The sequence below is a fragment of the Saccopteryx leptura genome, chromosome 7 (assembly GCF_036850995.1).
Source record: "Saccopteryx leptura isolate mSacLep1 chromosome 7, mSacLep1_pri_phased_curated, whole genome shotgun sequence".
NCBI classification, from domain to species: domain Eukaryota; kingdom Metazoa; phylum Chordata; class Mammalia; order Chiroptera; family Emballonuridae; genus Saccopteryx; species Saccopteryx leptura.
The window spans coordinates 83,542,597-83,566,869 of record NC_089509.1 but is presented as its reverse complement, the minus strand read 5'-3'; the positions used below and the strand labels follow the sequence as shown (position 1 = coordinate 83,566,869).

The window sequence follows — 24,273 nt, the reverse complement described above, 5'->3', positions numbered from 1 at the left end:
ATCCTTGCTCACCACTTGCTTCAGGCTGGTAAAGAGTAGGTGACATTTATGGACCGACTAAAAGGTGGCAGTGAGTGATTAGCATTCAGAGGCAGTGACTCTGTAACATGCAATGAACAGTGATTAAAAGATTGCAAATAATCCAAATTTAAAATGTGGAATAAAAGCACATCAAGGAGGAGGATATGCTACAAGCTAGACTTAGTGATATCCAAGGCATAGAAATAAAAGGCACAGAATTTGGTTGAATAAGGTGTGACCAGTCGTGATTAATCTCAGAGTTTATTTAGGCCTTAAGTTTAAAAATACAGACAGGTAAATTTTGTTCATCTTTTCAAAGACTCCCCTCCCCAGTTCTAGCTTATGATGGCCAACTCAAGTCCCAGATAAAACATTTGATGTATCTGTCAGAAAATTGTAATTTTAACATCACATTTCTGATTTAAAAGTAATATAGTAATTTTTAAGTAAATGAAAATGTAAATCATTTCTTGAATGAATCAAGATTTGGGCCCTGGCCAGATAGCTTGGTTGGTTAGAGCACCATCCCAAAGCACAGAGGTTGCTGGTTCAATCCCCAGTCAGGGCTCATACAGGAACAGATTGATGCCCCCCCCCCTTTCTTTCTCTAAAATTAATAAACATTTAAACAACACAACAAAAAAGACTTCAAATGGACTTGCTCACAAATTTATTAATTCACACTTAATTAACATGTCTTCTAAGGAAAGATTTTTTTCTCTGATTGTTGAAAATATTCCTAAGATCAGAATTGTCCTCCAAAAAAAGGAAGTTTTAGTTGAATAATGATTTTTTCCCCCTTATAGATCATTGGAGCAAATTTAGTTTTAGAATGTATGTTTGTATCTTAACATTTATAAGATTTTATACTACCTAATTAACAAAATTTGTAAAACCAGAAAAGAAAAAAAATGACAAAGATTCAGAAGAGTTGGAACTTTTGAAGTTAAAGATAGTTCAGAAGAGCTCAAGTGTTTTGTTTATGTGTAGCAGAAGACTCCATTTCAAAAAAGAGAGAACTTTCATTTTCTTTTGTGTTGAGATCAGAGGCCTTGGTTTAGAGCAGCTAGAAGAACCAAGAATGAGAAAAAAAGGTGAAGCTTAAGAAAACCATGCTTAAATTTTTTTTTAATTTTTTTTCTTTTTATTTATTCATTTTAGAGAGGGGGGAGAGAGAGAGAGAGAGAGAGAGAGAGAGAGAAAGAGAAGGTGGGGAGGAGCAGGAAGCATCAACTCCCATATGTGCCTTGACCAGGCAAGTGCAGGGTTTCGAACCAGCGACCTCAGCATTCCAGGTCGACGCTTTATCCACTGCGCCACCACCGGTCTAAATGTTTTTAGAACTTTTTATTGAGCACTGAAAATACATATAAACACATGTTGCACCCCTCATGTAGCTTCAGCAGTTACAAACCTTTTTGTTTAGTCTGTATACTGGTCCCTTCCACCCTTCCTGTTACTTTGAAGCAAATCTCAGGTGTATCGTTTTATCTGCACCCTGTTCAATGTGTACCTCACCTCTGAAATGTAAAGATTGAAAAAAGTCTCCTGCGTAGTCAGTCACTAGCAAAGAGTATCATTTTTCTTTATCTTTCATCTGAATGTCTCAACTGTAGGAAGTCTAAATTTATTAGGTGGTAAGAGAAGATTTTTGTTGATCAGAAATGAAGTAGGGAAAAATTAGCAAAAACATTTCCTTTCTGTGCCTCCTAATGTCTTTTATTTCATATTTTGGGCCTCTGTTGTTGTTTTTTGGTATGTTTTCTTGCATTTTTTTTCTTTTTTTGAGAGAGGCAGGGAGAGAGAGACCAGAACATCGAGCTGCTCCTATATATGCCCAGTGAGGAATTGAACTGACAACCTCCATACTCCAGGGCAGCACTCCAGCCAGCTGAGCATCTGGCCAGGGCTTAATTTTTACTGATTTTTTGAAAAACAGAGAGAGGAAAGGAGAGGCAGGAGGGGGGAAGGGAAGCATTTGTTTTTTCCACTCAGTTGTGCATTTTTTGGCTGCTTCCCTTGTGTGCCCTCATCTGGGATTGAACCTGCAACCTTATTGTTTCTGGACAACCCTCTTAACCGACTGAGCTAACTGGCCAGGGCCTCATTTCTTTCTCATACTTGCCAACAAATCTTATGCATTCATCATTTGTCAACAATTATTTATTTGCTCAATTTTAGTCAGTTCATGTTTAAGAACGTACAGAGATACCTGCATACCAACCAGCAGGTATAATTTAGTGTTAGATTTAGAAGATAACTTTTGTCTTTCCCAGAGATGTAAAATGTTTATAAAATTTGAAGCTGTGGAATTTTTTTAAACCATTGCTGTAATGAATAGGTGAGAGAAAAATTTGGAAAATTACTTTCAATGACTTCTACAGGTTTGAAGTACCTTTTTATTAAGAAATAGTGTAACATGCAGAAAAGTGTAGGAAAAAGATGTAACAAAATGTAATCATTGCCCAGCTCTTCCATTCTTAATATTTGCTATATTTGCTGCACAAATTTTATTTTTCAAATGAAACATTTTAGCCACAAAAATACCTTATTTATGAATTAATGATACCTTTGTTCATAAGTATTTGAGTGTTATATTTAGTATTTTGGCACATTTTATTAAATCTGAATATTCTATTTTTTAATCTCATTTGTGTAACTGCTAAGTTTTGTGAGATCTGTTGTCTGAATTTTGTGGATAATATGTTTGTGTAAATGTGCTGTAGTTTACAATACATAAACAAAACGCACTTTTTATCCATAGTATCAGGCAGATACAGAAACAGGATATACCTGGTTTCCATAGGAACATAGAACTATACATAACCTGTATAATGAAGTCCCCTCAAAATTAACTACAAACAGCTGCCTAGCTCCAGAGGACACTGAGCTAGCTTGCTAAATTTTGATTTAATAGGAATCCACTCATGATGTACCTAGACCAGTGGTCCCCAACCCCCTGGGCCGCGGAGCAGTACCGGTCTGGAGAGAAAGAATAAATAACTTACATTTTTTCCGTTTTATTTATATTTAAGTCTGAACGATGTTTTATTTTTTAAAAATGACCAGATTCCCTCTTGTTATATCCGTCTAAGACTCACTCTTGACACACATGATACATTTATTTGTCCCACCCTAAAGGCCGGTCCATGAAAATATTTTCTGACATTAAACCGGTCTGTGGCCCAAAAAAGGTTGGGGACCACTGACCTAGACTATACAAACACTAATTCAATAGTTTGTATGTCTTTATAATTAGACTTGCTAATCAGTAAATGCATAAAATCAGTATGTAGAATTTAGTAGATGATGGTAATTCTTGAATAATTGTGTTACTCAAATGAAGGACTAGCTGCTGCAAACTTAGGGGAAATTCTTTAGAAGGAAAATAAGCTGTCTTATGTATTGGGGGGGGCAAGCTGCCCGGTGAGAATGTATATGGTATGATGCTCTTTTTGTGAAACAGTATCCATTTCCTGTTATTTACTTAGTCTGTGAGCTAGGGGAAAAAGTGTAAAATGAAGTTTGAAATTGGAAATTTGGTAAAGGTGGACTGGGACTGGAAATTGAATGTTGGAGGGCCAAGTACGAGTTTTTGGGGTGTTATTAATGCAGAAACTTGCTCGTATGTTGGAGATTCTGACTTACTGTATATGAGGCTTTGGAGTCTGTTCTTATAATAGGTGCCTTATAGGTGGTGGATGCTGTAGAATGGAGATTGCAGACTAGTTGGCTGGCCTAATTCACCAATTTGTGTTTACTGCCTGGATCCTGATGACGGTATTATTTGTCCTTTAAAAGAACCTATTTACTTAAAAGTGATATACACACCCTGTGGTCGATAAACAAAGCCTCAAACATTTCAGAAATGAAAATGTTCATAAAGGACAAAATAAAGAGTAAATCTCTACTCACCTTTTAGCCAATTTTGCTAAGGTCTGTCTTCCAGGAGAAAAAGTGTACATGGGGGTGTGGGGTGGGGGAGGGAAGCAAATATGGATTTAAAACTAAAGAAAGAAAATTGCTTCAAACAGAGAAAGTAAAATGAACCACACAGCTCAAATAAGGATATTTGTGTTAGTGAGTAATATGGCAGAGGCCCCTGGCTGCCTGAGCTGCTGTAACCTTTTTGAGGGGAGATAACACAGGAAAAAGTAGTAACTTGGAGATGGTGGTTCCATGACACTCTTTAAGAATCTGATTACAAGCTAAAGTAATAAACCTAATTCATTATTTTGAGTTTCTGAGACTTGCTCCTGCTCTTATAGGGAAATGTTGCCCAGCTGTGCCTTGGAGTAAGTACTGTTACTACATTTTCTGCTTTTCTTTTCTTTTTTTTGTTATTTTTTTGTTATTTTTTTGTTATTTTTCTGAAGCTGGAAACGGGGAGAGACAGTCAGACAGACTCCCGCATGCGGGATCCACCCGATCCCGGCACGCCCACCAGGGGTGACGCTCTGCCCACCAGGGGGCGATGCTCTGCCCCTCCGGGGCATTGCTCTGCTGCGACCAGAGCCACTCTAGCGCCTGGGGGCAGAGGCCAAGGAGCCATCCCCAGCGCCCGGGCCATCTTTGCTCCAGTGGAGCCTCGGCTGCAGGAGGGGAAGAGAGAGACAGAGAGAAAGGAGGGGAGGGGGGTGGAGAAGCAAATGGGCGCTTCTCCTGTATGCCCTGGCTCCTGTGTGCCCTGGCCGGGAATCGAACCCGGGTCCCCCACACGCCAGGTCGACACTCTACCGCTGAGCCAACCGGCCAGGGCCCATTTTCTGCTTTTAAACCATGTGGTAAGGAGCTACAGAGGTTTTTGCTCCCTTAGCTGGGGCTGTGGGTGGTCATTTGAATCTTTTTCGTTTTGAGTCCTTGCAAACTAGTAAATGAGCTTTTTTAATTCAGTTGAAGGTAATGAGCTAGCAAAAATGGAAACATCTTTTTATTAGGCTAGGGAAAGACTTTGCTTCTTTCCACAACTATGTAATTATTTAGGTAATGAAAATGAAACATTGATTTGTAGTTTAAAGTTACCTGGTGTCAGGAAAGACTTAAAAACTTGGAAGACTACTCTATATTTGAAGGAGACTAAGGACATAACTAAATTCAGCTGGTTCTTGGATTGTGGATCAAAGAAGAGAACATCTAGAAAAGGATTACTAACACAGTTGGGTAGATTTGAAACTAGATTATATATTAGGTGATAACATTATTAAGGTTTAATTTCTTGAGAATGTTAAATTAGTTGTGGTTATTTATATAGGAGAATGTCCTAGATCTGGAAATACATGCCGAAATATAAGGAGTCTTTTATTTGTGTTTTTTTAAAGAGAGAGAGAGTCAGGAAGGGAGAGAGATGAGCATCAACTCATAGTTGTGGTACTTGATTTATTTTTTTTAGTTGTGGCACTTTAATTCTTTGATTGCTTCTCATATTTGCCTTGACCAGGGGGCTCCAGCCAAGCCAGCAACCTTGGGATCATGTCAGATCCCATGATCAAGCCAGTGACCTTGGGGTTTCGAATCTGAGTCCTCAGCATCCCAGGCCGGCACTCTGTCCACGGCACCACCACCTGATTAGGCTGAAATATTAGGAGTTTTAAACGGTTTTAGAAAGTTATAGGTACACACATATATTGCTTTATCTCATACACAGACAGTTGATGAATACAGATGAAAAGTATGTGGGTGTTCATTGTATTGTTTTAGTGATTTCTAATTTTTACAAAATTAAAAATTGAGAAGTTTGGGTGCTTGCTTTGGCAGCACATATACTAAAAATTGGAACGATACAGAGAGGATTAGCATGGCCCCTGCGCAAGGATGACACGCAAATTCGTGAAGCGTTCCATATTATTAAAAAAAAAAAAATTTGAGAAGTTTGGGATGCAACTCAGAAGGGTTGATACTTCATTCAGCAAATATGCATCTTTTAAATGTCAGACCCATGGTTGACATTTAATCCTTAAAGTTTGGGCCATTTAATTCTTTAAAATAAAACTTTATGTTTTAGGAAACTGTGACACAGAAGTTTAAATAATATTTTAATTAGTAGAGAAGAAAAACTTTCTTTGAAGGCAGGTATTTTGAGTCCAGATCTCAGACCCTTAAACATATAACTCATAAGTGTTAGAAGGGTTGCACCAAAATTGTGGGAAACTCTTGAATTCCATGGTTAAGAATTTAGACTTTATCCTTTATTGTTTTACTATTCAGAGTGTGGCCCTAGCTGTTTAGGACCTTACCTGGGAGTGTGTTAGGAATGCAGAAACTGCATTTTAACAAAATCTGTAGACAGTTTGCACATTCAAGTTTGAGAACTACTCTCCAAAGTACTATTTTTACATTTGTGGTAGTGTTAAGTTTAACCTTGAATGTTGTTCTTGTTCCTAATTAATATCCATAGTATTATATTTTAAGTTGGGGAAAGATTTAGAATTCAACAGTGATAAACTTTGGTTAACAACCATTCTTAACAGTAATTTGTAGTTAAATTGTAATCATTTTTTCTGTACGTATTGTCTGTTGAGGTAGAGGAGATATATTAAATGTATTGAAAATCAGTATATTCTACTAACCCCTTACAGAGTATAATTTGTTATAATAATAATTTTTAAGTTTCTGTATTTAGAAGTGTTTTGGTAATATCTAGCAGGAAAATTCATCGTGTTGAGTGCTCTTTGGAAAATGAAATTCAAGTCTGTGTTAACTTTATTACAGATATTGAAGCACAGATTCGAGAAATTCAAGGCAAGAAGGCAGCGCTTGATGAAGCTCAAGGAGTGGGCCTTGATTCTACAGGTTATTATGACCAGGAAATATATGGTGGAAGTGACAGCAGATTTGCTGGATATGTGACATCAATTGCTGCAACTGAACTTGAAGATGTAAGTACAAAGTATATGAGTCAAGCTTTTTTTTTTTTTTTTTTTTTTAACAGACAGACAGAGAGAGGGATAGCTAGGGACAAACAGACAGGAATGGAGAGAGATGAGAAGCATCAGTCATTAGTTTTATGTTACGACACCTTAGTTGTTCATTGATTGCTTTCTCATACGTGCCCTGACCATGGGCTTTCAGCAGACCGAGTAACCCCTTGCTGGAACCAGCGACCTTGGGTCCAAGCTGGTGAGCTTTGCTCAAACCAGATGAGCCCGCGCTCAAGCTGGCGACCTCGGGGTCTCGAACCTTAGTCCTCTGCATCCCAGTCCCATGCTCTATCCACTGTGCCACCACTTGGTCAGGTGTTTTTGTTTTTTTTTAATGGAGAACAAGAGCTATATAGGAATTTTCTGGTTGAGTCATCTACAATATTAATAGTTTAATCTGGGGAGACATTTTGGAGATTTGGAGGATAAAACTGTTAAAAGTATCCGTTCTCTCTAAAGTTCAGAAACTTTTGGAAGTACTCAATTCTGAATCTTTGTTAGAACTAGTTTGTTCATCTAGCAAAGCTCCTGCAAATCATTAATTGTAAAGTAAATCCCTGTTGTCACCTACTGAGCTCTAGCTAAAAAGTAAGTCATATGAGAAGTGATTTCATAGTAAACAGCCATCTGTCCTGGTGACCGGATTTCTGACTTGTGCTTGGTGCTTTTTGTTTTTCCCCCCTTGGCATCTTAATATGAATGAACTGTTTCTTGTTACTGATATTAATGGGCTCTTTGTGCCTCTTTCAGTTATTCTGGGGGGTGATCCCTCATTTTGACAGACATCTCTCAAAGTGTTTTTTATATATCCCATATAGCTTACATTTTGTCAGATCATCTCAAATATGCAAATTGGGCGAAAAAGCTTTCATTTTTGTGATTCAGCAACAGGCAAGCATTTTCTATATAGGTAGTCAAACTTACTGTTTTTATGACATCCAAGCTACATTTTATTTTGTAGTCGGCACTTTTTTTTAAGGTAAATTAAAAAGTGCTAAAGGTAAAATTACTAGAAGCCAATTACACATTCTGGTAAGAGATAGTGATGGCTGTATGTTCCAGAATCTGAGGGGGAAATTTGTTTCATTTTTTAAATGAGCATTGAGAGCTTGAGAATTGCCTACTGTTGTACTTCTTACCCTAGAAAATAATATATCATTTTTCTGTTTAAACATACTACTAGGGAAACAAACACATTTAAAATTGACTATGTTTTACTTATTTCTGTGGTTAAATCATGTTTTTATTAAAATGAATTTTAAAAAAATAAGGTCTGACCTATGGTGGCACAGTGGATAAATCGTTGACTTAGAATGTGCTGAGGTCACCAGTTCGAAACCCCAGGCTTGCCTGTTTTTAGGCACATATGGGAGTTAATGTTTTCTACTTCTCCCCCTCCTCTCTCTCTCTCTCCCTCCCCCTTCTAAAATGAATAAGTTAAAAGGGGGGGGGGGACTAGAAAGTTTTAAATAAACTGTAGTGTCCAAATTTGAAAAACAAATTTCATCATGCCTTCTATGAGAAAACAAAATGTTCAGGTTTTTCTAGTCCATATCTACTTTCCACAGAAAGCATTGTGTTTCACCTTTTTATTTATTTTAAAATTTTACAGATTGATTTGAGAGAGAGAGAAACATTGATTTGCTATTTTACTTATCCATGCATTCATTGATTCTTATTTATTTTTTACAGAGAGAGAGTCAGAGACAAGGATAGATAGGGACAGACAGACAGGAACGGAGAGAGATGAGAAGCATCGATCATCAGTTTTTCGTTGCGACGCCTTAGTTGTTCACTGATTGCTTTCCCATATGTGCCTTGACCGTGGGGCTACAGCAGACCGAGTAACCCCTTGCTCAAGCCAGTGATCTTGCGCTCAAGCTGGAGACTTCAGGGTCTCGAACCTGGATCCTCCACATCCCAGTCCGACGCTCTATCCACTGCACCACCGTGCAGTCAGGCTCATTGATTCTTATCTGACCAGGGATTGAACCTGTATCGGGATGACACTCTAACCCAATATTTTTCAACTGCCAGTCTGCGGACTGGTCTGTCAAGAAATTTTTGCTAGACGTTGAAAGAGTTAACCATCCTGATGTATGAATATTGTAGACCCACTGATCTTAGTCGAATTTGCTTATGCTCAGGGTGATTTCTGCCCTAATGGTACCTGAGATAATTCTATTTTCACTGGTCCCCAAGTATAAAAGAGTTGAAAACCACCTCTTTAATCAACTGTGTAACCTGGCCTGAGCCCTTGTTAAATGTTTTTAAAAGAATAAAAACTATTGCAATAAGTTTAATTTTTAATAGGTTTTTTTGAGTTGAAAAGTTGAAAACTATGTTTACAGGTGTGTTTTTTTTTACATTTTTTCCATTGAGTTGAGTGGAGAAAGGGAGTGAGGGAGAGAGAATGAGAAGCATGACCTTATTGTTCCACTTAGTTCCATTTAGTTGTGTATTCATTGGTTGCTTCTCATCTGTGCCCTGACAGGATCAAACATGTGACCTCAGTGTGGTGGGATTACGCTCTGTCCACTGAGCTACCAGGCCAGGGCAGTCTGTTTATAACTTCTATGAACAAGGCTTTAGACATAATGTTAAAAGTCTTTTGATTTCATATTGAAACTTAGTGCATTTTTCTAATTTTTAAGTTACAATGTTTTGTTTATATCCTTTTGGGGGTATTTTATTGCAGGATGACGATGACTACTCATCATCTACAAGTTTGCTTGGTCAGAAGAAGCCAGGATATCATGCGCCTGTGGCACTGCTTAATGATATACCACAGTCAACGGAACAGGTAATTTTCTTTTTCATTTAAACCAAAGTTTATTCTGCTAAGGAAAACTCAATTCCCAGGGAAAGCCCACATATTCTAGGAGTTAAGTTGTTAAAATGTTTTGAAGAGGGTTGATTTAGGAGAATCAGAAATGATACTTAGTTAATTTTATAAATGTAGTCATGAAGAATTCAACTATGGAAATACAGACATGGGTATTGTCTCATTTCTTTATTACTTTTTTTTCATATTAACATCTCTAAAATGATACAGTATATTTATTAGGCATTTATTAAACATTTTACGTGTTTTATAATCTGATTTTTGTTTATGATACTTTTTGGTTATTTAATAAAGTGAGTATTAAGTGAGACTTGCCTCTTTTCAGTATGATCCATTTGCTGAACATCGCCCTCCGAAGATTGCCGACCGGGAAGATGAGTACAAAAAGCACAGGCGGACCATGATAATTTCCCCAGAGCGTCTTGATCCCTTTGCAGATGGTAATTCTTTCCCACTTTTCTATAAGTATTCAAAAATTTGTTTGTATTGTCTTTAGCCCTTTGATTTTTTTTGGCATGCTTATGAATTTGCTTTTCTTTTTTAAAATCCCCCTTATTATAGATGTGTATAGATTTGGTTGAAGTCACAGGTGTCATATTCTTCATCTTTGTAATGCAAGTTTTCTTTCCAGGTAGAAGGACAAGAAAATAATGAGCCAATGCCATAGAAACGCAAAGGGTTAAAGGTTTTTCTTTTACTTTTGTTTTGGGTATGCTTTCTATACTTTGAACAAATGTTTTTCTGCTCAGAATACTTTCAAATTATTGGAAGTTTTCATTACAAATCCTAGAGTTTAGGATTGTTACTTTTGAGAAAATTTCTCACATTAGAGCTCCCTCCATATTGCTCTGAATATAGTTTAGTAAATGCACCTACTTTGCTTTAAGCATACTTAAAATTAAAACAACAGAAAAAAAATAAAACAAAAGTATGTATACAAAGACTTTGATATTTTTAATAGTTGGAGTCTGTTTTGCTAATTTTAGTGTGCAGGTCAGCACAAGGGGCATAGTGAACCTGATGGAAGCTTTCCTCAGGTGAGTGAGTTTCGAAATCAAAATTAGGTGCCTGTTTCTTAAAATGAGATTCTGCTGCAGGTTTACAAATTAGACTTTCAGCCTGCATGAATTAGTAGGGATATTCTTTTTTTACTTGCATAATTGTAATTGATTTAAACATGTATGTCAGAATTCACAGGCCCATACTAACTGTCCTTAATTTCTTTCCTACAGCAGTACTGCTATATGCCAGTCCTGTCTGCATTCTTAAGGGTGCAGTTCAACACATCCTCTCTAGATTATGGTGAAAAAGTATTCCAAAGGAAGTCTTATCTGAGCTAGTGTCAGAAAGAATGACACTACCAATTGGGCATGATCTTCAGCATAGGAAATGTCTTAGAATTTTATTATCTTTTTCCTAAATTGTGATGCTATACTACTGTATAGCTAATTATCACATTTCTAAAACATAGTGTGCCTCTGTGAATCTTGTTGTGTACTGTTTGGGCTTCTTTAAGATATTTTGAAGTTTTGAAAAGCAAATATTGAAACTTTAACCAAGAGACACTCTCTTTGTACACCATTTCTCTGCATCATAATAACTGGTAGAAAGTAATATATTCAAGTAATATGTTTTCAGTTACAATTTATACTTTGTAAGAAAATAAAAATGTTTCTGGGTCAACAATTTCAAAAAGCATGAAGCCCTTTTAATAACATGACATGAGAGTAATAGGTGTATTTTTAAAAATCAGATTTTCTAAACTATTAACTGTTTTAGAACATTGTATGAAGAATTTAGCTAGTTATAGTTATTTGTAGTCAGGATTTTAACAGCTTGCGACAGGTAATGTTTTGAATATAAATATCTTTCCAAAGTGTTACTAATGGTAAAGAGATAATTTTCTAGGCTTCTATTCTGCTGCTTGAAGTCAGAACTGCTGATGGAGACAAAGGCACGAAAGTGTACGTATTCCGGATTAGCAACCCAGGAACCCATCACTTCTGAAGACTAAAATTGTGCTGTCATTTTGCTTTTATATGCATTAAAATATTTGTTTTAAACTGCTGTAGATATGTTTGTGTTCAAACAGGTTAAATTGATCAGCAAACTCAATAAAAAGTAAGATGTATAATTATTAAAGTTTTCCATCAAAAATAAATTAAATGATTATGGAATAACATAATATTAGAGCAGGGCAGATAAATCAGTTGAACCTAATTATCTTTTATTTATTGTACTCTTGTCCTGTTGCTGTTCTTTTCTGCAGGAGGGAAGACCCCTGATCCTAAAATGAATGCCAGGACTTACATGGATGTAATGCGGGAACAGCATTTGACTAAGGAAGAGGTAAGAACATGCTTTTTTTTAAAAATGGAGATAAAGAAATAGGAACATTGCTCTGTTCCTATATGTGCCCCTGACCAGTGATTAAACCCACAGTCTTTGTGTATCAGGATGATGTTCTAACCACCCAAGCTATCCAGCCAGGACTGAACCTGCTTTTCTTGTAATGGTTGCGAAAGAACATAAAAAAGTTAAGATAGACTCCTATAATTCCTTCTTATTTGCTGTACAAGCAATTCAGTAGTATTAATAAAAGTTGAAAAAGAACCTTACCCAAAATTCTACCACCTCCCAAATTAAATTTTCACTTTTCTATATCCTTTTCTAGTCCCTGGCCCCTTGGCCATATATATACATATGTATCTTCTATTGAATGCGTCTGTGGGGAGGATTGACACAGTATGTCTGAAGCCAGTGTGTAAGGAAAAACCCAAATAGTTAAATCATCCCTTGAAAAACCCCTAATTCTCCCATGAATATGGATGAACAATTCCGAAGAATTTCTACTGGCCTCCATAACTTTATTAGGAATATGTAATAAATTTGTTGTATGGATTAAGTGGCGTGATGGAACTCCACTTGACAATCATAGGATAAATTAAATGCTTTTGTTAGGATGTTATATATTTTATTTTTACAGTTATACTTTAAAGTTTTTCCTTTTTTACCACTTTCTATGGTATCACATAGTCTGAAACACTGTTTATGTGACTTTTAAATAAAACTTTTTCAAAGAACGCATTTTGGTTCTCCACCACTGACTGAAGATTTACTTCACTAACTGTGTCAAGTCAGGTGCTGTGTAATCTTCTATACTTGTTTATCTGTTGTATAGAAAGACACTGTATCAAACTGGAAATACAGAGAAGAGAGGGAAAATAAGGGGCAGGGACTACCCCTTATTGAAAGGAGATTGAAGAATAAAGTGACATGAAATATATATGATTTTACTAATGATTTAAAAGTATACTGAAAATGTCTTAAAGATACTCAATATTCAAATATTTTCAGAGAGAAATTAGACAACAACTAGCAGAAAAAGCTAAAGCTGGAGAACTAAAAGTTGTCAATGGGGCAGCAGCATCCCAGCCTCCCTCAAAACGAAAACGGCGTTGGGATCAAACAGCTGATCAGACTCCTGGTGCCACTCCCAAAAAATTATCAAGTTGGGATCAAGCAGAGGTGATTTTATTTTATTTTGTCATATTATTATTATTATTATTATTATTATTATAGTTTTTATTTTCTCATATGAAATGTATTAATCTGCTCTCATGCCATAACAGGATATCACAGACTGGGTGGCTTAAACAATAGATACTTATTTTCTCACAGTTCTGGCATCTCTTAAGACCAAGGTGCCAACTGAAAATCGAGGTTTTTGTGTGTGTGTGGCAGAGACAGAGTCAGAGAGAGGGACAGATAGGGGCAGACAGGAAGGGAGAGAGAAGAGAAGCATCAGTTCTTCATTGCACTCCTTAGTTGTTCATTGATTGCTTTCTTATATGTGCCCTGACCGGGGGGCTACAACAGACCGAGGGACCCCTTGCTCAAGCCAGTGACCTTGGGTCCAAGCTGGTGAGCTGTGCTCAAACCAGATGGCGACCTTGGGGTCCCATAACCTGGGTCCTCAGCATCCCAGTCCAATGCTCTATCCACTGCGCCACCGCCTGGTCAGGCTGAAAATAGAGATTTTTTTAATTTCACTTGCCTGTGGAGACAAATCGGCAAGTATATTGCTGCGAGAGATGTCAGTGCTTACTGCCTATGTTTTCTTCTAAGATGCTTATGGTTTTACGGCTTACATTTAAGTCTTTTATCCATTTTGAGTTTATTTTTGTGAATGGTGTAAGTTGGTGGTCTAGTTTCATTTTTTTGCAGGTAGCTGTCAATTTTCCCAACACCATTTGTTGAAGAGGCTGTCTTTACTCCAATGTATGCTCTTACCTCCTTTGTCAAATATCAGTTGTCCATAGAACTGTGGGTTTATTTCTGGGTTCTCAGTTCTGTTCTATTTATCTATATGCCTGTTCTTATGCCAGTACCAGGCTGTTTTGAGTAAAATGGCCTTATAATATAACTTGATATCCAGAAGTGTGATACCTCCCACTTTATTCTTCCTTCTCAAGATTGCTGAGGCTATTCGTGTTCTCTTTTGGTTCCATATAAATTTTTGGAATATGTGTTCTATATCTTTGAAGTAAGTCATTGGTATTTTAATCGGTATTGCATTGAATTTATAGATTGCTTGGGTAATATAGACATTTTAATGATGTTTATTCTTCCTAACCATGAGCATGGTAATATGCCTCCACTTGTTTGTATCTTCCCTGATTTCTTTTATCAATGTTTTATAATTTTCCGAGTACAAGTCTTTAATCTCCCTGGTTAAATTTATTCCTAGGTGCTTTATTTTTTTGGTTGCAGTGGTAAAGGGGAATGATTCCTTAATTTCTCTTTCTGACAATTCATTGTTAGTGTATAAAAATGCCCCTTATTTCTGAGTATTGATTTTATATCCTGCCACCTTGCTGAATTCATTTATCAGATTCAGTAGTTTTTTGACTGAGACTTTAGGGTTTTCTATATACAATATCATATCATCTGCAAATAATGATAGTTTTACTTCTTCTTTTCCAACTTGAATGCCTTTTATTTCTTTTTCTTGTCTGATTGCTGTGGCTAGGACTTCGAGAACTATGTTGAATAAGAGTGGTGAAAGGGGGCACCCCTGCCTTGTTCCTGATCTTAAGGGTATTGCTTTTAATTTTTGCCCATTGAGTATGATGTTGGCTGTGGGTTTGTCATAGATGGCCTTTATCATGTTGAGGTATGTTCCCTGTATTCCCACTTTGCTGAGAGTTTTGATCATGAATGGGTGCTGGATTTTATCAAATGCTTTTTCTGCATCTATTTAAATTATCATTTGGTTTTTTTCCTTTTGTTTATGTGATGAATCACATTGATTGATTTGCGAATATTGTACCAGCCTTGCCTCCCAAGAATAAATCCCACTTGATCCTGGTGTATGATTTTTTTCATATATTGCTGGATCCAGTTTGCTAATATTTTGTTGAGGAGTTTTGCATCTAAATTCATCAGGGATATTGGCCTATAATTTTTTTTCTTTGTATTGTCTTTGCCTGGTTTTAGAATCAAAATTATGCTCGCCTCATAAAAGGAGCTTGGAAGTCTTCCTTCCTCTTGAATTTTTTGAAATATGAGATTTTTTTTAACAATATATATGCTTTACTCACCTGGAAAATTTTTCAACTTTTAAGTAATATATGTATAATCTTTTTTTTTAAATAGTGAGTCTTAAAATCTATTGTAACTATGCAAGTTTGCAAACAGCTAACTAGAACCCATATTGGATAAAGCATCCAATTTCCAAATGGATACTTATATAATACTTATGAGTCATTATTTAAATACAAATTTTGTTTTTCTTACACCAAGTCACCTACTGTTCTGATATATTGTCTGCACTGTGCATATTTTTTGCTATCGTGCGTATCTAACATCCTATATCACCTTCCACTTAGTCTCTATTCCAATTGCCATGGAACCTGTGATTATTTAGATTACACTTCTAATCTTTTTTTGTATTTTTCTGAAGTGAGAAGCGGGGAGGCAGACAGATTCCCACATATGCCTGACCGGGATCCACCCGGCATGCCCACTAGGGGCGATGTTCTGCCCATCTGGGGTGTTCTGTTACGGCCTGAGGTGGAGGTCATAAAGCCATCCTCAGTGCCCGGGCCAACTTTGTTCCAATGGAACCCTGGCTGCGGGAGGGGAAGAGATAGAGAGGAAGGAGAGGGAGAAGGGTGGAGAAGCAGATGGGCGCTTCTTCTGTGTGTCCTGGCTGGGAATTGAACCTAGGATTTCCACACTCTGGGCCAGTGCTCTACTGCTGAGCCAATGCTCTACCGCTGAGCCAACCTGCCAGGGCCTCTAATCTTTTTCCATTGATCTTGGTTGGCAGCATCAGTTAGAATAATATTACAAATGTGATTGAAAATATAAATTCATCTTATAGATTGAAATCATGGTGATATTTAGTTATAATTACTGAGGTGATCCAAAACACGCTTATGTTAATCAAATACACAGCCTGGCTAGGCGGTGGCCCAATGGATAGAGCGTCAGATTGGGACTTGGAGGACCCAGGTTCGAGACCCCAAGGTCGCCACTTGAGCCCAAGGTCACTGGCTCGAATAATGGGTCACTCAGTTTGCTGTAGCACCTCAGTAAAGGCACATATGAGAAAGCAATCAATGAACAACTATGGTGCCGCAACAAAAAATTGATGCTTCTTATCTCTCTTCTTTCCTGTCTGTCTGTCCCAATCTGTCCCTCTTTCTGACTCTGTCTTTGTCAAATAAAAATAAAATCAAATACACAACGAATTGAATGAACACACAAAAACTATAGTCTTACAACTCGATGGGCATGTGTTTTAAAGCCTCAGTTTGAGAACTACTTAAATAACTAAACCTGAAAAAAATTTTTATTTTTTATAAGTAAATTTTTATTTTAATGGGGTGACATCAATAAATCAGGGTACATATATTCAAAGAAAACCTGTCCAGGTTATCTTGTCATTCAATTCTGTTGCATACCAATCACCCAAAGTCAGATTGTCCTCCGTCATCCTCTATCTAGTTTTCTTTGTGCCCCTCCCCCTCCATCCCCCCCCCCCCCCCCAACCACCACACTCTTCTCCGTGTCTCTTAGTCTCGTTTTTATGTCCCACCAATATATGGAATCCTGCAGTTCTTGATTTTTTTCTGATTTACTTATTTCACTCAGTATAATGTTATCAAGATCCCACCATTTTGTTGTAAGGGATCCGATGTCATCATTTCTTATGGCTGAATAGTATAGCATGGTGTATATGTGCCACATCTTCTTTATCCAGTCTTCTATTTTTTTTTTTTTTTTACAGTGACTAAAGCCTTTAAGCAAACTCTTGGCCAATACTGCAAGAATCCATAAAAGAGTAGTGTCCTTAACATGTTCACCAAGTCCAAGTTGGCCCCATCACCATGCCAAATCCCTGAAAAATGCAACCCAACCCCAGTTCAGTCTGTTAGGAGCTGTCACAAGGAGCAGGAGTCCAGGAAAAGTCCACATGGCACTGGAATTGTTGTCACAATTCTATACTTTGCAGCTCACGTCCGAGTCCCAGTGACCACTGCTTCTAGCTGGTAATGATTCAGGTAGACTGGAAAGCCATCTGCAGCATGTGTGGATATGGAGCTTCTGTTCTCCTCTGCCTGAAGAGATGAGACCAGGTTGCTTTTCCCTGGAGCTCTGCGACTGTGGCTTGGTAAAGAGAACCTTGGGATACACTAAGCTGGGTGGCAAAGGTAGATTCATAATAGAAGTTGGCAAAAGGGGGAAAGAGAGCTCTAAATTAGGAGTAGGTCCCAGCCTGAAATATGAGTGGGGCACTGAGGTAGGAGGAATAAAGAAAACACTATATATTAAACAAAGCAGCAGAAAATAGGACTATCCACACCCACAACAGAGATCTTCGAGGGAAGAATAAAAAACCTGACTATTCAGGCAAAACATAGTTAAGTGGCCCTTGTGCAAATGAGATCAGTTTACCTGCTTCTTGGGAAATGAAATTTTTTAAATTGAATTCAGTGGAGTGACGTTGGTTAATAATATTGTATAGGTTTCAGGTGTACTGTTCTATTACATCACCTGTATATTGGATTATATGTTCATCACCCCAAGTGAAGTCTCCTCCCTCAGTACAATCCATACCCTCTTCTACTGCCACCTGCCCTAAAGCTGAAATCTTTATTGCAGACCAAGACACAGAAACCTTAGTGACTTTCCCAAAATCACAGAGCTAATATGGCAAAACTAAGATTCATACTCAGAATGCAGTGTTTTTACACTAAGGGTTTTCACTGCTCCAAATTAAAACTTGAATTGTTGGCCTGACCTGTGGTGGCGCAGTGGATAAAGCGTCGACCTGGAAATGCTGAGGTCACCGGTTCAAAACCCTGGGCTTGCCTGGTCAAGTCACATATGGGAGTTGATGCTTCCAGCTCCTCCCCCCTTCTCTCTCTCTGTCTCTCCTCTCTCTCTCTCTCTCTCCCTCTCCTCTCTAAAATGAATAAATAAATAAAATAAAATAAAATAAAATAAAATAAAAAATCTTGAATTGTTTATAGTTGCAAACATTTCCTAGAAAGTATGTATTTTGAAACAGAAGGATAATCTACTCTAACAATTATAGAGAATAAAACCAAAGCATTTATTTGCTTAAATTTTTTTGTTTTTGTTGAATTTACTGGGGTGACACTGGTTAATATTATAAAATGAATAGCTTTCACGCATATAATTCTTCAATCATCTATATATTGTATTGTGTGTTCACAATACAGATCAAGTCTACAAAACCTATAGATCAAATCTCCCTCCATCACCCTTTATCTCCCCTTTACCCTCTTACTGACCCCTACCCCCTTTCTCTCTAGTAATCACCATACTATTGTCTGTGTTTGAAATTTTTGATTTGTTTTTTACTTAATTTCTTGATTGTTTTCATCCAGCTCCCCAACTCTCCTTTCCTTTGACAGCTGTCAGTCTGTTCTCTGTGTTTATGAGTCAGTTTTGATTTTATGTTGTTGATTAGATTTCATCTTAGTGAAATAATATTTGAAATTTTTTGACAGATATTTTACAGTTATTTTTATGTGGATGTTTAGGTGTGCGAAATAAAATAATTTTGCTCTGTTAAGACTCCTGGACATACTCCATCCTTAAGATGGGATGAGACACCGGGTCGTGCAAAGGGAAGTGAGACGCCTGGAGCAACCCCAGGCTCAAAAATATGGGATCCTACACCTAGTCACACGCCAGCGGGAGCTGCTACTCCTGGACGAGGCGATACACCAGGCCACGCGACACCAGGCCATGGAGGTGCAACTTCCAGTGCTCGTAAAAACAGATGGGATGAGACCCCCAAAACAGAAAGAGGTACTTCTAGTGGAGTCTGGGCATGTGTTTGGGTGAATTGTTGACTTGATAAGTGGTGTGTTTCAGCCAAAATCTGTTCTTTCTAGTCCTAGCTAGATGGGCAAATTACCAACTGCTTTACAAAGAACTGAGCAGATCATATGCCTAATTCATTTCCCTTTTTGAAGAGTTTTAACATTTATTTTAGGAAAAACTTGAGAAAGAAGTAAAGTTTTTAGGTCATAACCTCTTGTTTTTTATTGTGGTAATATGTACATAACATGAAACTTACCATTCTTACCATTTTAAATGTACAGTTCCATGGCATTAGATACATTCAGTGTTGTACCACTATTCATTTCTAGAACTTTTTCATCATCCCAAACAGAAACTCGAGACCCATTAAAAAGTAACTCCCCATTTTTGTCTCCTCCCAGCTCCTGGTAAACTATTTTCTGTGTAATTTTTCTAAGTTTTATCTTTTGTGTAAACTATTTCATTAATTGTTTCTGAGATTAGCTGTGGCAAGTTAAGATTTAATAATATATCTAGTATATTAAAATTTTATAAAGAATTTTTAATGTGGGAGAGTACTTAACATGTAATGAGTGTAAAAAGCAGTGTATAACTGTACTTACAGAGCAATTTCAACTGTATAGAGAAGTGAAAAGTGGCTCAAGATACATAAAGTGGCTGTCTGTGGGTTGTGATATTATGGGTGTTTAAAGAAATAGTTTTCCTATTCCCTAATGTTTGCTGTGTATTGTTTCTGTAATCAGTGGCAAAGAAACAAATAGTGAAGGGGAAGATAAATATGAAATATTTAAACCTCAAATGGGCCTTTATATTAGGAATATCCTGTTTTTTAACTTGAACAGTTTGGGAATGTTATGTGTTTAAGAATAAAAATAAATTTTTGACACTGGTTAAAATGTTAGACTGTACACACTCACTCTTTTTCTCTACAGATACTCCTGGCCATGGAAGTGGATGGGCTGAGACACCTCGAACAGATCGAGGCGGAGATTCGATTGGTGAAACGCCCACTCCTGGAGCCAGTAAAAGAAAGTCACGTTGGGATGAAACACCAGCTAGTCAGATGGGTGGAAGCACTCCTGTTCTGACCCCTGGAAAAACACCAATTGGCACACCAGCCATGAACATGGCCACCCCTACTCCAGGTAGAAACTCTTAACTGTCTTGTATCCTGAGCATCGTGTTATGATAACTATTTGCACTGTAGATTGTTAAAATTTTTTGCTCTTCATTAGGTCACATAATGAGTATGACTCCTGAACAGCTTCAGGCTTGGCGGTGGGAGAGAGAAATTGATGAGAGAAATCGCCCACTTTCTGATGAAGAATTAGATGCTATGTTCCCAGAAGGATATAAGGTAATAACATGGAATGTGAATGTGATGGTTTTTAGGATGTGAATTTTATTTTAAATATTCTTTCAAAAAATTTATAAGTCATGTTTGCACTGGCTTTATTTCAGTTCTAAAGAGTGTAATAGGAGTGAAGAAAAATGAATGACATGCAGCTTTTTATTACTTTTGAAAGGTGAGAAATCTCAAGGACTTGTTAGGATCATATACTTTGAGAAGTTCTGCCTTGCGGGTATGAAGTAGCTTGTTTCAGTTAATAAGTAGGTCCAAGATTAAGCTCACGTTAGGTTATGGTTATTTAACTTTGTGTCTTACAAGGTTTTGTGTTTGATAAGTTCATAGATTGCCCATAAAAGAATATTCTCTTTTAGCAACCTGAGGTTTTTTTGAACTATAAAATTTGGGGGGTACCTGATATTCAAGGACCATTTGCTAGTCTGTGAGCATATAGATGATGTTATAACCAGGGTTAGACCTCTCTGATGATCTTTACAGAGAGAGCCTTTTCTGCCAATTCCTATTGCTTTTTTACAGTTTGTATATTTTTTCCCTCTTATTAGGTTTATATTAAAGTATTTGTTTCAGGTATTTGTGAATTTTTGGTTTATAACTTTTTGTAGCCTCTGCTTAAAAGCTGTCAGTATAGATACTGTGCGCCTACTATTGACTGCCTGAGTTCATACTTTTTTTCGTTCAGTGAGAGAAGGGGAGACAGAGACAGACTCCTGCATGCACCCCGACTGGGATCAACCCAGCAAGCCCACTAAGGGGCAATGTTCTGCCCATCTGGGGTATAGCTTGGTTACTAAGTAATCAATCTCTTCCTAGCATCTGAGGCTGAGGCCATGGAGCCATTCTCAGCACCCAGAGCGAACTTGCTCCAATAGAGCCATGGCTGCAGGAGGAGGAAGAGAGAGAGAAGTGAGAGGGATAGGGTGGAGAAGTCGATGAGTACTTCTGTGTGCCCTGACAGGGAATCAAACCCAGAACATCCATATGCCAGGCCAATCTCTACCACTGAGCCAACCAGCCAGGGCCCTGAGTGCATTCTTAATTGCATTCATTGATTTCTTTAATAACAACAGGAGGGAAGAATCTTCAGTGAATATTTTTTTTATTCAAATAGTGTTTATTTTACAGGTCTTTGGTAAATAAATATATTGTGGTTTTAGTTTATATGCATTTAACTGATATTTGTAAAGTGACAATAGGATTTACTTTTAGCAGAAATTTATGTGATTCTTATTTTATTATTAAAATACAACCTTTTATACATTGTTTATGTGTACTTTTGTGAGCTTAGTTCCATCTATATGACATGTTGGCTTGTCAGCATGTTTATATAGATTAATGTTTGAAAGTGATCAGAATTTTATAACTTCATTTTCCCACACTCCTAATATACTTAAATTTTATTGGCAGACAAGAAATACGAATATTTGTCATACATATTTTAAACTTATAATCAAGAATTTAAAATGGGATCGCAAATAATTTGTCTCCAAGCAAAACTTTTTCTAGCTGACAAGCTGTAAAATACTTTAAATGCAAGTATTATTTATTATGTTATTCCTTAGTTTATCAAGTCAGGAAAACCCTAATCTGTTTTTTTCAACTGTATTAGGTACTTCCTCCTCCAGCTGGTTATGTTCCCATTCGAACTCCAGCTCGAAAACTGACAGCAACTCCAACACCTTTGGGTGGTATGACTGGTTTCCACATGCAAACTGAAGATAGAACTATGAAAAGTGTTAATGACCAGCCATCTGGAAATCTTCCATTTTTAAAACCTGATGATATTCAGTACTTTGACAAGCTTTTGGTAAGTGATAGTAACAGAAATAAGATGATTTTTATTTAGGATTCAAAATGATAATGTCTTAGCCCACCTTTAAATTAATTTCTTTTTACTCTATTAGGTTGATGTTGATGAATCAACACTTAGTCCAGAAGAGCAAAAAGAAAGAAAAATAATGAAGTTGCTTTTAAAAATTAAGAATGGAACACCTCCAATGAGAAAGGTAAGTACCAGCTCATTAAATTATCGTATTCATTGTAATTTTATGTTTAGAAACCTATAATTAACCTCTTCAGCTTTACCCAAGGGCACAGTATGAGGGAATAAAAGATGTATAACATGAAGAATTTAGCTTTATAATTAAGGAATTTTATGCTAATAGGAATGTTGAAAAATGAGATTCCTTTTTTGTCCTCAAGGCCTTTAAAACATGCTAAAGACTCATTCCTAAAGTAATAGAATTATGTGAGGACTTGGAGTAGTACCATATATGGCTTGAAGATGGGCAATCCTTTAGGGCCGTGGTTCTCAACCTTTCTAATGCCGTGACCCCGCAATACAGTTCCTCATGTTGCTGTGACCCCAAACCAAAAAATAATTTTGGTGGCTACTTCATAACTGTAATTTTGCTACAGTTATGATTCGGAATGTAAATACCTGATATGCATTATGTATTCTCATTGCCTCTCCGCCTCCTAGGCTTCTGTCCTCCGGCGCTTGCTGCACCCGCCCACTGATGATGTCAGCAAGCGCTGGACACACGTAATGCGCTGCTATGGACTGTGGAGCATTCCCCGCTTCCCCCGCCCCTTAGTCCCCGGACGGACGGGTGGATGATGCAATCACATCTGTGCAGGACCGCAGGCAATATGTATTTTCCGATGGCTTTAGGCGACCCCTGTTTTGGTCATTCGACCCCCTCCGGGGTCACGACCCCACAGGTTGAGAACCGCTGCTTTAGGGGAAGTAGAGTTTTATAACCCCAGTGTGTCTATTCTGTTATCTTTTATTAACTGAAACATTGAATTTCTTTCATAGGAATTCAAACTTTGATTGAAGTGAACTTAAGCTACTCTGTAAAGTTTACAGTGAAAGTTTGATTACAGAATATCATGGAGTAAATTACTTTTTCAAAATGCTTAATTACAATGAAACAAATGTTTTACTTTTATTTTCCCTTAGGCTGCATTGCGTCAGATTACTGATAAAGCTCGGGAGTTTGGAGCTGGTCCTTTGTTTAATCAGATTCTTCCTCTACTGATGTCTCCTACACTTGAGGATCAAGAACGGCATTTACTTGTCAAAGTTATTGATAGAATATTATACAAACTTGATGACTTAGTTCGACCATATGTGCATAAGGTTTGTTATGTTTTTTTTGTTTTTTTTAATTTTTAATTTTTTTTTGTTGTTGCATTTTTCTGAAGCTGGAAATGGGGAGAGACAGTCAGACAGACTCCCGCATGCGCCCGACCGGGATCCACCTGGCACGCCCACCAGGGGGCGATGCTCTGCCCCTCTGGGGTGTCGCTCTGCCGTGACCAGAGCCACTCTAGCGCCTGGGGCAGAGGCCAAGAAGCCATCCCCAGTGCCCGGGCCATCTTTGCTCCAATGAAGCCTCGGCTGCGGGAGGGGAAGAGAGAGACAGAGAGGAAGGGGTAGGGGAGAAGCAAATGGGCGCTTCTCCTATGTGCCCTGGCCAGGAATCGAACCCGGGTCCCCCGCACGCCAGGCTGATGCTCCACCGCTGAGCCAACCGGCCAGGGCCGGTTTGTTATTTTCTTTTCTTTTTCGAGAGGCAGGGAGAGATAGGAACCAAGAACATTGAACTGTCCCTATGTGTAGTGATCAGGGAATTGAACCGGCAACCTCTGTGCTCTGGGATGACATTCAACTGACTGAACTAACTGGCCAGGGCTCATTTGCTTTATTGAGAGGAGAAGAGGAAGAGAAAAATTTATGTTCTTACAGCACG

At 37.7% G+C, this 24,273-nt stretch overlaps 1 protein-coding gene and 1 non-coding gene across 4 annotated transcripts in view; both read left to right on the top strand.

The window, feature by feature from the left end:
- The window catches only part of SF3B1 (splicing factor 3b subunit 1), a 72,485-nt gene that overhangs the window by 34,437 nt on the left and 13,775 nt on the right, over nucleotides 1-24,273 (top strand). Inside the window, exons 3-13 of one of the 3 annotated variants that reach the window (XM_066344870.1) lie at nucleotides 6,730-6,896; nucleotides 9,637-9,741; nucleotides 10,109-10,223; nucleotides 12,053-12,132; nucleotides 13,141-13,311; nucleotides 18,897-19,134; nucleotides 20,082-20,294; nucleotides 20,385-20,506; nucleotides 22,125-22,322; nucleotides 22,420-22,521; nucleotides 23,481-23,660. In XM_066344870.1, coding sequence (XP_066200967.1) covers nucleotides 6,730-6,896; nucleotides 9,637-9,741; nucleotides 10,109-10,223; nucleotides 12,053-12,132; nucleotides 13,141-13,311; nucleotides 18,897-19,134; nucleotides 20,082-20,294; nucleotides 20,385-20,506; nucleotides 22,125-22,322; nucleotides 22,420-22,521; nucleotides 23,481-23,660 — 1,691 coding nt within the window. Of the gene's footprint in view, nucleotides 1-6,729; nucleotides 6,897-9,636; nucleotides 9,742-10,108; nucleotides 10,224-11,691; nucleotides 11,748-12,052; nucleotides 12,133-13,140; nucleotides 13,312-18,896; nucleotides 19,135-20,081; nucleotides 20,295-20,384; nucleotides 20,507-22,124; nucleotides 22,323-22,419; nucleotides 22,522-23,480; nucleotides 23,661-24,273 lie in introns of those variants that run through there. The other 2 variants (XM_066344871.1, XM_066344872.1) reach the window with 2 other exon arrangements.
- Nucleotides 5,760-5,867, top strand: LOC136379191 (U6 spliceosomal RNA). The gene has a single exon (XR_010746688.1). It is a non-coding gene; the product is annotated as a U6 spliceosomal RNA (small nuclear RNA).